At 61.3% G+C, this 13,912-nt stretch overlaps 1 protein-coding gene across 1 annotated transcript in view; it reads right to left on the bottom strand.

The window, feature by feature from the left end:
- Positions 1-253: 253 nt before the first annotated feature.
- The window catches only part of LOC119962226 (FYVE and coiled-coil domain-containing protein 1-like), a 100,752-nt gene continuing 87,093 nt past the window's right edge, over positions 254-13,912 (bottom strand). The window contains exons 9-11 of the mRNA XM_038790210.1: positions 11,703-11,809; positions 9,465-9,611; positions 254-767 (exon numbers count right to left, since the gene is read on the bottom strand). Of these exons, the coding sequence (XP_038646138.1) occupies positions 662-767; positions 9,465-9,611; positions 11,703-11,809 (360 nt within the window). The 3' untranslated portion in view covers positions 254-661. The remainder of the gene's footprint in view (positions 768-9,464; positions 9,612-11,702; positions 11,810-13,912) is intronic.

Here is a 13,912-nt window from a genome sequence, read left to right as displayed (position 1 = left end):
GCGCCGCACTGTCAGAGGGTCAGTACTGAGGGAGTGCCGCACTGTCAGAGGGTCAGTACTGAGGGAGTGCCGCACTGTCAGAGGGTCAGTACTGAGGGAGTGCCGCACTGTCAGAGGGTCAGTACTGAGGGAGTGCTGCACTGTCAGAGGGTCAGTACTGAGGGAGCGCTGCACAGTCAGAGGGTCAGTACTGAGGGAGTGCCGCACTGTCAGAGGGTCAGTACTGAGGGAGTGCTGCACTGTCAGAGGGTCAGTACTGAGGGAGTGCCGCACTGTCAGAGGGTCAGTACTGAGGGAGTGGTACACTTGATGATTCTCCTTTGTACATCGTTTATAAATACGCCCATGTGGGGTAAAGTGTTTATGGACCATCCTGAAGTCATTGATATAAAACTGGGTTAATTTAGTCAGGTTTTGCATCAATCCACTAGGCTCCGTCACAGATTTTGAAATTGCTGTAAAATTTGATGCAGAATTGAATGAGTGCAGATTCCCCTGCAGTGAAGCAGAGTGCTTTCCGGAAAACAGGGATTTAGGAATCCAAGATAATGCTTCCCACGCCACCAACATAGTGATATGGATCAGGATTGCATCCATTCCAGACACTAAAAAAACATAAAACAATCGAACGTGTCCAGTGTGTCCGGCCGGCTGATCAAATTCATTTCTTGCTGCCAAATCGATCTTTTCTAGACAAACGTTTCACATCCAATTGTCGCTGATCAAATTCCAACTTATCCGATTTCTGCCAGAGCGCATCCTTCTCCCTGAAAACACACAATCCGGGCAGTCACACACGGCACCCTCACCCCGTAACCCCCACCCCCACCTCGTAACCCCCACCCCGTAACCCCCATCACCCCCACCCCAACACACTGACCCCAAAACCACCATCACCCCCACCCCAAAAACCTCACCCCGTAACCCCATCACCCCTACCCCGTAACCCCCATCACCCCACCCCGTAACCCCCACCCCATAACCCACATCACCCCACCCCGTAACCCCCACCCCGTAACCCCCATCACCCCCACCCCAACACACTGACCCCAAAACCACCATCACCCCCACCCCGTAACCCCCATCCCCACCCCCACTCCGTAACCCCATCACCCACACCCCGTCACCCTCACCCCGTAACCCCATCATCCCCACCCTGTCACCTTCACCCCCACCCCATCACCCTCGCCCCGTAACCCCCATCACCCCCACCCCGTCACCCTCACCCCCACCCCGACACCCTCACCCCGTAACCCCCATTACCCCCACCCCACCACACTCACCCCCACCCCATCACCCCCACCCCGTCACACTGACCACGAAACCCCCATCACCACCCCCACCCCGACACACTGACCCCGTAACCCCCATCACCCCACCCCGTTACCCTCACCCCGTAACCCCCATCACCCCCACCCCGACACACTGACCCCGTAACCCCCATCACCCCCACCCCGACACACTGACCCCGTCACCCCCACCCCGTCACCCCCACCCCGTCACCCTCACCCCGTAACCCCCATCACCCCCACCCCGACACACTGACCCCGTAACCCCCATCACCTCCACCCCGACACACTGACCCCGTCACCCCCACACCGACACACTGACCCCGTAACCCCCATCAGCCCCACCCTATCACCCTCACCCCCACCCCATCACCCCCACCCCGTCACACTGACCCCGTAACCCCCATCACCCCCACCCCGTCACCCTCACCCCGTAACCCCCATCACCCCCACCCCGTCACCCACACCCCGTCACCCTCACCCCGTAACCCCCATCACCCCCACCCCGACACACTGACCCCGTAACCCCCATCACCCTCACCCCGTACCCCCACCCCCACCCCCACTCCGTAACCTCATCACCCCCACCCCGTCACCCTCACCCCGTAACCCCATCACCCCCACCCCGTCACCCTCACCCCCACCCCGACACCCTCACCCCGTAACCCCCATTACCCCCACCCCACCACCCTCACCCCCACCCCATCACCCCCACCCCGTCACACTGACCCCGTAACCCCCATCACCCCCATCCCGACACACTGACCCCGTAACCCCCATCACCCCACCCCGACACAGTGACCCCGTAACCCCCATCAGCCCCACCCTATCACCCTCACCCCCACCCCATCACCCCCACCCCGTCACACTGACCCCGTAACCCCCATCACCCCCACCCCGTCACCCTCACCCCGTAACCCCCATCACCCCCACCCCGTCACCCTCACCCCGTAACCCCCATCACCCCACCCCGACACAGTGACCCCGTCACCCTCACCCCGTCACCCCCACCCCGTCACCCTCACCCCGTAACCCCCATCACCCCCACCCCGACACACTGACCCCGTAACCCCCATCACCTCCACCCCGACATACTGACCCCGTCACCCCCACACCGACACACTGACCCCGTAACCCCCATCACCCCCACCCCATCACCCTCACCCCCACCCCATCACCCCCACCCCGACACACTGACCCCGTCACCCTCACCCCGTCACCCCCACCCCGTCACCCTCACCCTGTAACCCCCATCACCCCCACCCCGACACACTGATCCCGTAACCCCCATCACCCTCACCCCGTAACCCCCACCCCCACCCCGTCACCCTCACCCCGTAACCCCCATCACCCCCACCCCGTCACCCTCACCCCCACCCTGTCACCCTCACCCCGTAACCCCATTACCCCCACCCCGACAATCTGACCCCGTAACCCCCATCACCTCCACCCCGACAATCTGACCCCGTAACCCCCATCACCCCCACCCCGACACACTGATCCCGTAACCCCCATCACCCCACCCCGTCACACTGACCCCGTAACCCCCATCACCTCCACCCCGACAATCTGACCCCGTAACCCCCATCACCCCCACCCCGACACACTGACCCCGTCACCCTCACCCCCACCCCATCACCCTCACCCCCACCCCATCACCCTCACCCCCACCCCATCACCCTCACCCCACCCCATCACCCCCACCCCGTCACCCCCACCCAGTCACACTGACCCGTAACCCCCATCACCCCACCCCGTCACACTGACCCCGTAACCCCCATCACCTCCACCCCGACAATCTGACCCCGTAACCCCCATCACCCCCACCCCGACACACTGACCCCGTCACCCTCACCCCCACCCCATCACCCTCACCCCCACCCCATCACCCTCACCCCATCACCCTCACCCCACCCATCACCCCCACCCCGTCACCCCCACCCCGTCACACTGACCCGTAACCCCCATCACCCCAACCCCGTCACCCTCACCCCGTAACCCCCATCACCCCCACCCCGACACACTGACCCCGTAACCCCTATCACCCCCACCCCATCACCCCCACCCCGTCACACTGACCCCGTAACTCCTATCACCCCCACCCCGTCACCCTCACCCCGTCACCCCCACCCCGTCATCCTCACGCCGTCAACCTCACCCCGTAACCCTGTCACCCCCACCCCGTCACCTTCACCCTGTCACCCTCACCCCGTCACCCCCACCCCGACACACTGACCCCGTAACCCCCATCACCCCCACCCCAACACACTGACCCCGAAACCCCCATCACCCCCACCCCGTCACCCCCACCCCGTCACCCTCACCCCGTCACCCCCACCCCGTCACCCTCACCCCGTCACCCCCACCCCGACACCCTCACCCCGTAACCCCCATCACCCCCACCCCGTCACCCCCACCCCGACACACTGACCCCGTAACCCCCATCACCCGCACCCCGTCACCCGCACCCCGTAACCCCCATCACCCCCACCCCGACACACTGACCCCGTAACCCCCATCACCCCCACCCCGACACACTGACCCCGTCACCCTCACCCCGTCACCCCCATCCCGTCACCCTCACCCCGTAACCCCCATCACCCCCACCCCGACACACTGACCCCGTAACCCCCATCACCACCACCCCGACACCCTCACCCCGTAACCCCCACCCCCACCCCGACACACTGACCCCGTAACCCTCACCCCGTAACCCCCATCACCACCACCCCGACAAACTGACCCCGTAACCCCCATCACCCCCAACCCGACACACTGACCCCATCACCCCCACCCCATCACCCCCACCCCGTCACCCTCACCCCGTAACCCCCATCACCCCCACCCCGTAACCCCCATCACCCCCACCCCGTCACCCTCACCCCGTAACCCCCATCACCACCACCCCGTCACCCCCACCCCGACACACTGACCCCGTAACCCCCATCACCCCCACCCCATCACCCCACCCCGTCACACTGACCCCGTAACCCCCATCACCCCCACCCCGACACCCTGACCCCGTAACCCCCATCACCCTCACCCCGACACCCTGACCCCGTAACCCCCATCACCCCCACCCCGAAACCCTCACCCCTTAACCCCCATTCACCACGCCCACCCCGACACACTGACCCCGTCACCCCCACCCTCACCCCCACCCCCACCCCCCCCGACGCACTGACCCCAACACCCCCACCCCCACCCCCACCCTCACCCCCACCCCCCCCACCCCCACCCCCACCCCGACACACTGACCCCGTCACCCCAACCCTCACCCCCACCCCGTCACACTGACCCCGTCACCCCAACCCCCACCCCCACCCCGACGCACTGACCCCATCACCCCCACCCCCACCCCGACACACTGACCCCGTCACCCCAACCCCCACCCCCACCCCCACCCCCACCCACCCACCCCGACACACTGACCCCCGTCACCCCAACCCCCACCCCCACCCCCACCCCGACACACTGACACCGTCACCCCCATCCCCACCCCCACCCCGACACACTGACCCCGTCACCCCAACCCCCACCCCCACCCCCACCCCCGACACACTGACACCGTCACCCCCATCCCCACCCCCACCCCACCCCCACCCCGACACACTGACACCGTCACCCCCATCCCCACCCCCACCCCGACACACTGACCCCGTCACCCCACCCCCACCCCGACACACTGACCCCATCACCCCACCCCCACCCCTCACACTGACCCCGTCACCCCCATCCCCACCCCCACCCCCACCCCACCCCCACCCCGACACACTGACACCGTCACCCCCATCCCCACCCCCACCCCCACCCCACCCCCACCCCGACACACTGACCCCGTCACCCCACCCCCACCCCGACACACTGACCCCATCACCCCACCCCCACCCCGACACACTGACCCCGTCACCCCCATCCCCACCCCCACCCCCACCCCACCCCCACCCCGACACACTGACCCCGTCACCCCCACCCCCACCCCGACACACTGACCCCATCACCCCCCCCCCACCCCGACACACTGACCCCGTCACCCCACCCCCACCCCGACACACTGACCCCGTCACCCCACCCCCACCCCCACCCTGACACACTGACCCCGTCACCCCACCCCCACCCCGACACACTGACCCCGTCACCCCACCCCCACCCCGACACACTGACCCCGTCACCCCACCCCCACCCCGACACACTGACCCCGTCACCCCCACCCCCACCCCGACACACTGACCCCGTCACCCCCACCCCCACCCCCACCCCGACACACTGACCCCGTCACCCCCACCCCCACCCCGACACACTGACCCCGTCACCCCCACCCCCACACACTGACCCCGTCACCCCCACCCCCACCCCGACACACTGACCCCGTCACCCCCACCCCCACCCCCACCCCGACACACTGACCCCGTCACCCCCCACCCCCACCCCCACCCCAACACACTGACCCCGTCACCCCCACCCCCACCCCGACACACTGACCCCGTCACCCCAACCCCCACCCCCACCCCCACCCCCACCCCCACCCCGACACACTGACCCCGTCACCCCCACCCCCACCCCGACACACTGACCCCGTCACCCCAACCCCCACCCCCACCCCCACCCCGACACACTGACCCCGTCACCCCCACCCCCAACCCCACCCCGACACACTGACCCTGTCACCCCCATCCCCACCCCCACCCCGACACACTGACCCCGTCACCCCAACCCCCACCCCCACCCCGACACACTGACCCCGTCACCCCCACCCCCACCCCCACCCCGACACACTGACCCTGTCACCCCCACCCCCACCCCAACACACTGACCCCGTCACCCCCACCCCCACCCCCACCCCGACACACTGACCCTGTCACCCCCACCCCCACCCCAACACACTGACCCCGTCACCCCCACCCCCACCCCAACACACTGACCCCGTCACCCCCACCCCCACCCCCACCCCGACACACTGACCCCGTCACCCCCACCCCCAACCCCAACACACTGACCCTGTCACCCCCACCCCCACCCCGACACACTGACCCCGTCACCCCCACCCCCACCCCCACCCCGACACACTGACCCCGTCACCCCCACCCCCACTCCGACACCCCCACCCCCACCCCGGCACACTGACCCCGTCACCCCCACCCTGACACACACACCCCCGACACACACATCGACACACACACCCTGACACACACACCCTGACACATACACCCCGACATACACCCTCACACACACACTGACACACACACACCTTGACACACACACCACTCGACATACACCCTCACACACACACTGACACACACACCGGCACACACACCGACACACACACCGACACACACACCGACACACACACCCTGACACACCCCCCGACACACACACCCTAACACACACACACCCTGACACACCCCCCGACACACCCCCCGACACACTGACCCTGTCACCCCCACCCCCACCCCGACACACTGACCCCGTCACCCCCACCCCCACCCCGACACACTGACCCCGTCACCCCCACCCCCACCCCCACCCCGACACACTGACCCCGTCACCCCACCCCCACCCCGACACACTGACCCCGTCACCCCCACCCCCACCCCGACACACTGACCCCGTCACCCCAACCCCCACCCCCACCCCGACACACTGACCCCGTCACCCCACCCCCACCCCGACACACTGACCCCGTCACCCCACCCCCACCCCGACACACTGACCCCGTCACCCCCACCCCCACCCCGACACACTGACCCCGTCACCCCAACTCCCACCCCGACACACTGACCCCGTCACCCCCACCCCCACCCCCACCCCAACACACTGACCCCGTCACCCCCACCCCCACCCCGACACACTGACCCGTCACCCCAACCCCACCCCCACCCCCACCCCCACCCCCACCCGACACACTGACCCCGTCACCCCCCACCCCCACCCCGACACACTGACCCCCGTCACCCCAACCCCCACCCCCACCCCCACCCCAAACACACTGACCCCGTCACCCCCACCCCACCCCACCCCGACACACTGACCCTGTCACCCCCATCCCCACCCCCACCCCGACACACTGACCCCGTCACCCCAACCCCCACCCCCACCCGACACACTGACCCCGTCACCCCCACCCCACCCCGACACACTGACCCTGTCACCCCCACCCCCACCCCAACACACTGACCCGTCACCCCACCCCCACCCCCACCCCGACACACTGACCCTGTCACCCCCACCCCCACCCCAACACACTGACCCGTCACCCCCCACCCCAACACACTGAACCCCGTCACCCCCACCCCCACCCCCCACCCCGACACACTGACCCCGTCACCCCCACCCCCACCCCGACACACTGACCCTGTCACCCCCACCCCCACCCCGACACACTGACCCCGTCACCCCCACCCCCACCCCCACCCCGACACACTGACCCCGTCACCCCCACCCCCACTCCGACACCCCCACCCCCACCCCGGCACACTGACCCCGTCACCCCCACCCTGACACACACACCCCCGACACACACATCGACACACACACCCTGACACACACACCCTGACACATACACCCCGACATACACCCTCACACACACACTGACACACACACACCTTGACACACACACCACTCGACATACACCCTCACACACACACTGACACACACACCGGCACACACACCGACACACACACCGACACACACACCGACACACACACACCCTGACACACCCCCCGACACACACACCCTAACACACACACACCCTGACACACCCCCCGACACACCCCCCGACACACACACCCTGACACACACACCCCCCGACACACACACCCCCGACACACACACCCCGACACACACACCCCGACACACACACACCCCGACACACACACACCCCGACACACACACACCCCGACACACACACATACACTGACACACATATCACATCACACATACCCTGACACACACACCCTGACACACACACCCTAACACACACACACCCCGACACACACACATACACTGACACACACATCACATCACACATCCCTGACACACACACCCTGACACACACACCCTGACACACACACCCTGACACACACACCCCGACACACACACCCTGACACACACACCCTGACACACACACCCTGACACACACCCTGACACACACACCCTGACACACACACCCTGACACACTCACCCCGACACACACACCCTGACACACACACCCCGACACACACACCCTGACACACACACCCTGACACACTCACCCCGACACACACACCCTGACACACACACCCCGACACACACACCCTGACACACACACCCCGACACACACACCCTGACACACACATCCCTGACACACACACCCTGACACACACACCCTGACACACACCCTGACACACACACCCTGACACACACACCCTGACACACACACCCTGACACACACACCCCTGACACACACACCCTGACACACACCCTGACACACACACCCTGACACACACACCCTGACACACACACCCCGACACACACACCCTGACACACACCCTGACACACTCACCCCGACACACTCACCCTGACACACACACCCTGACACACACACCCTGACACACTCACCCCGACACACACACCGACACACACACCCTGACACACACACCCTGACACACACACCCCGACACACACACCCTGACACACACACCCCGACACACACACCCTGACACACACCCTGACACACACACCCTGACACACACACCCTGACACACACACCCCGACACACACACCCTGACACACACCCTGACACACTCACCCCGACACACACACCCCGACACACACACCCTGACACACACCCTGACACACTCACCCCGACACACTCACCCTGACACACACACTGACACACACACCCTGACACACTCACCCCGACACACACACCCTGACACACACACCCCGACACACACACCCTGACACACACACCCCGACACACACACCCTGACACACACCCTGACACACACACCCTGACACACACACCCTGACACACACACCCTGGCACACACACACTGACACACACACCCTGACACACTCACCCCGACACACACACCCTGACACACACCCCGTCAGATTCACCATAAATAATAAATCTCTCTTTTCTGACACTCTCTCCACTCCCAGGTCAGTGATCGCTCTTTCTCAGTCCCTCACCTGATCAGTTCCACTGTCCGTTCCTTCAGCGATCCGATTGTCTCCTTGAGATCCCGGACTTCCTGCCGGGATTCGTCCTCCCTGCTTTCTGCATCTTCTTGTGCCTTTTTCAAAGTTTCCTTCAAATCCTCCTGAACTCTCCTGGCTCTGTGAATGGACACCGAAGAGGCAATGTCACTAATGCCGGGGATGAGACAGAATTAGACCCAATCCCCGTCTGAACTTCATCTTCAAACCCAACATTTCCACAGCACATTACCAAACTGGCCAATCAGAATTAGCTCTGGCAATGCAACTATGTGATTGGCTCCTGCTCGATGAGTTCCAAAAGTTACAGTTCCCATCCTTGTTTCCACGCTCTCCATGCCACCCCCCCCCCCCCCCCCCCCCCCCCCCGGGCCTGGTTCTAGTCTCCTCCAGTCTGACAACCTCACAGGACTCTGCACCCCTTGAAATCTCTACGCCATTGGTGGTCTCCTTCTCTGAGGAAGAATGTTCTTCCTCTGGAGGGAGTGCAGCGAAGGTTTACCCGACTGATTCCAGGGATGGTGGAACTGACGCATGAGGAGAGATTGACTAGGTTGGGATTGTTCTCTCTGGAGTTCAGAAGAATGAGGGGGGGATCTCATAGAGACGTATAAAATTCTAACAGGACTAAGCAGGGTAGATGCAGGGAAGATGTTAGCAATGATGGGTGAACCAGGGGTCCCAGTCAGAGGATTCAGGGTAAAACTGTTTCGGACAGAGATAAGGAGACATTTCTTCACCCAAGGAGTGGTGAGCGTGTAGAATTTTTGCCACAGGAAGTTGTCGAGGCCAAAATGTTGTGGCGGAATCCTCTGTGCCATCAGCCAGCCAATGGGGTTTCCCATTGTGGGCACCCCCACGCCGTCGGGAAACCCACGGGCGAAATGGAGGACCCCGTCCACGGAAGATGAAATGAAAAATGAAAATCGCTTATTGTTTGGGGCAGCAGGGTAGCATGGTGGTTAGCATAAATGCTTCACAGCTCCAGGGTCCAGGTTCGATTCCCGGCTGGGTCACTGTCTGTGCGGAGTCTGCACGTCCTCCCCGTGTGTGCGTGGGTTTCCTCCGTGTGCTCCGGTTTCCTCCCACAGTCCAAAGATGTGCGGGTTAGGTGGATTGGCCATGCTAAATTGCCCGTAGTGTCCTAATAAAAGTAAGGTTAAGGGGGGGGGTTGTTGGGTTACGGGTGTGGGGTGGATACGTGGGTTTGAGTAGGGTGATCATGGCTCGGCACAACATTGAGGGCCGAAGGGCCTGTTCTGTGCTGTACTGTTCTATGTTACGAGTAGACTTCAATGAAGTTACTGTGAAAAGCCCCTAGTCACCACATTCCGGCGCCTGTCCGGGGAGGCTGGTACGGGAATCGAACCGTGCTGCTGGCCTGCTTGGTCTGCTTTAAAAGCCAGCGGTTTAGCCTTGTGAGCTAAACCAGCCCCTATTGCTCAGTGAATTGTGAGGGGGTCGGTGGATGGGTGAACCCGCAGTTGAAAGCCGTTTGTCGATTTCTTTAAGGACAGTGGGGACCTGGGTCAGGAAACACTTCACTCCTGTCTGGCTCTGTGCTGCCCAGGGTACCTCTGTGTCAGCTCCCCTGTGTGCATCTTGTACACTTGCTGTGCAGTAGCTGATATTTAACTGCAGGAGGCTGCATCAGAGAGACAACACTCACTGTTCGATCGACAGTTGGGGTCGATCGAGCTCAATCCAGCATCAAATACTGACTCTAAATTGTGTTTGCTTTGTCTGAAGGAAAAACCATGGCCCCATTTCTCCTCTAACACCCTCTGCAGCTTCCAGAGCAGCCAGGGTGTGACTCTTACCTGCGTTTTCCTGACATTCCCGGGAACTGAATGTTTGTTTAATCTTCAATCTCTTCCTGGGAAAAGGTTGAACATTTGCAGCTTCCGTCTGTAACTACCTTTCTCCCCGCTGATGGAGTGATTTGTCTTGATGGTGGAAAGGCTTTTTTGGGAGTATGAGGGGGATGGGAGGGTTGGGGGGGGGGGGGGGGGGGGGGGGGGGTGGTGACGACTCACTGGACACACAGACCCCTCCGGCTGCCAACCCGGAGTTCAGACAGACCCTGAGCTTGGGCCTCTACTCACCCGGGCTGGCTGGAGTGGGATTTGAACCCTGCACCTGCCGACTCAGAATGCGGGCACCCCCAGTGAACTGTGCGACAGGTTGGGAGTGAGACCGAGCGATCCTTACTGTTCTAGAGATTCAGCCAGCGACACCAGCTCAGCATCCTTGGACTTTCGTTCCTCTGCTGTGCGTTGGAAGTCCTTCCTCGCCGTCAGCAATGCTTCATTTTGAACCTGGGGGTGGGGGGGGGGAAATAATTCATCCGGATTGAGAGCTCGAATCCTACTCGAAGCGTAAGTGGAGCCCTTCCCCTGAATGTGCTGACCCTCACTGGGCTATGGGCTCCAAGGTAACTGGGATCTGTCTGGAATGTCAGCCAAGTACCTATTCCTCATAGGCAACCTCAAGCAGCAAGAATCACCCAGATACTCAACTGTAGGGGCATCGCCTGTTCTCACACACATGCTCACTTCACAGGGGATTGTCCCCATGGCTATTTGAGAACGGTTGAGGACTCTGGGTCTGTACTCGTTGGAGTTTAGAAGGATGAGGGGGGATCTTATTGAAACTTACAGGATACTGCGAGGCCTGGATAGAGTGGACGTGGAGAGGATGTTTCCACTTGTTGGAAAAACTAGAACCAGAGGGCACCATCTCAGACTAAAGGGACGATCCTTTAAAACAGAGATGAGGAGGAATTTCTTCAGCCAGAGGGTGGTGAATCGGCTTGGCTGTGAGGTCGCAAACAGTGACGAGGCTCCCTCACCCAAAGAGGGCGATTGGGGGGTGGGGGGGGGGGGGGGGGGGGTGGTGGGGGGTGGGGGGTGCACTTCACCTGGAACCACGGATCACCTCACAGGGGCCGGGACGGGTAACTCAAGACCAAGGCCTCGGATCAGGCTGTGTCCTGGAGACAGTCTTAGGTTCAAATTCTAGTCCAGGGATTTGAGTCGATGATCGAGGTTGACGTGGCGCTGGCAGAGGTACCACCTTTTTGATAAGGAGTAAAACCGAGGCCACTCCATCAGCCGCCCAGATATTAGTTGAATATTTTGAGACGCTGTTTTAAGTTTAAGTCTAGAGCAGGAGATTTCCAGATGCCTTTGACAACGTTCCTCCCTCACCCAGGGATAGTTGTGCTCAGAGCAAGGGTTAAGGGGAGATTTAAGGGAGGTGTTCAAAATGACGAAGGGTTTGGACAGAGTAATGAAGGGGAAGCAGTTTCCAATGGTCAATAACCAGAGAAGCCAAATTGAATGTGATTGTGCAGAGAGCCAGAGGGAGGTTCAGGGGAAATGTTTTTCACTCAGTGATCTGTGATCCGGGCACATTACCTGACAGGACAGCGAAAGCAAATTCAACAGAAACTTTCAAAAAGTATTGGATAAATACTTCCGAGCGGAACATTTTGCCGAGCTGGGGGGGGAGTGAGGTTAGTCGGGTGGCTCTGATAAAGATCTGGAACAGGCCGGATGGGCTGAATGGCCTCCCTCTCGGCTGCATCATTCTATAATTCAAACCAATCTGTCCGCTTTCTATGGAACCTGGCTGTGCAAAGTGGCAGCTGTGTCCCGTTCCATGTCAGTCCCTGCTGTTCTGCGTAATTCACAGTGTAGTGTGGCAGTATCCATCTATATTAAAAGCTGATCAGAACTAATGGGGCAGCAAGGTAGCATGGTGGTTAGCATAAATGCTTCACAGCTCCAGGGTCCCAGGTTCGATTCCCGGCTGGGTCACTGTCTGTGAGGAGTCTGCACGTCCTCCCCCTGTGTGCGTGGGTTTCCTCCGGGTGCTCCGGTTTCCTCCCACAGCCCAAAGATGTGCGGGTTAGGTGGATTGGCCATGCTAAATTGCCCGTAGTGTCCTAATAAAAAAGTAAGGTTAAGGGGGGGGTTGTTGGGTTACGGGTATAGGGTGGACACATGGGTTTGAGTAGGGTGATCATGGCTCGGCACAACATTGAGGGCCGAAGGGCCTTTTCTGTGCTGTACTGTTCTATGTTCTATAATGTTATATTAAAATATGTATTTAATCCTATATTAAAAACTAATGACTGATGAAGTCAATTATCTCTTGTAAACCATTACTTATCACAATAATGTTTTTCAACAAGTATCACAGACATTATCTTTTTACGATCCAGATGCAGTGAGCTCATTAAGTCTTGTGGCCTTTTCTGGAAATAAGCTTTGCCAAATAAGGGAGGGTATTGCTTGTCGAGTGGCCTGGCCACGAAGGGAGGCTACTGTTCGGCAGGAGGCCTGGCCAAGGAGGGAGCCTGGTGTTTTTCTGGAGATAGCTACTGGAGGGATCAACCTCGTATCTTTAGGAACAGG

This window comes from Scyliorhinus canicula, chromosome 2 (genome assembly GCF_902713615.1).
Source record: "Scyliorhinus canicula chromosome 2, sScyCan1.1, whole genome shotgun sequence".
Classification (NCBI taxonomy): Eukaryota; Metazoa; Chordata; class Chondrichthyes; order Carcharhiniformes; family Scyliorhinidae; genus Scyliorhinus; species Scyliorhinus canicula.
The sequence above is the reverse complement of the archived record's forward strand: the minus strand, read 5'-3'. Positions and strand labels throughout refer to the sequence as shown.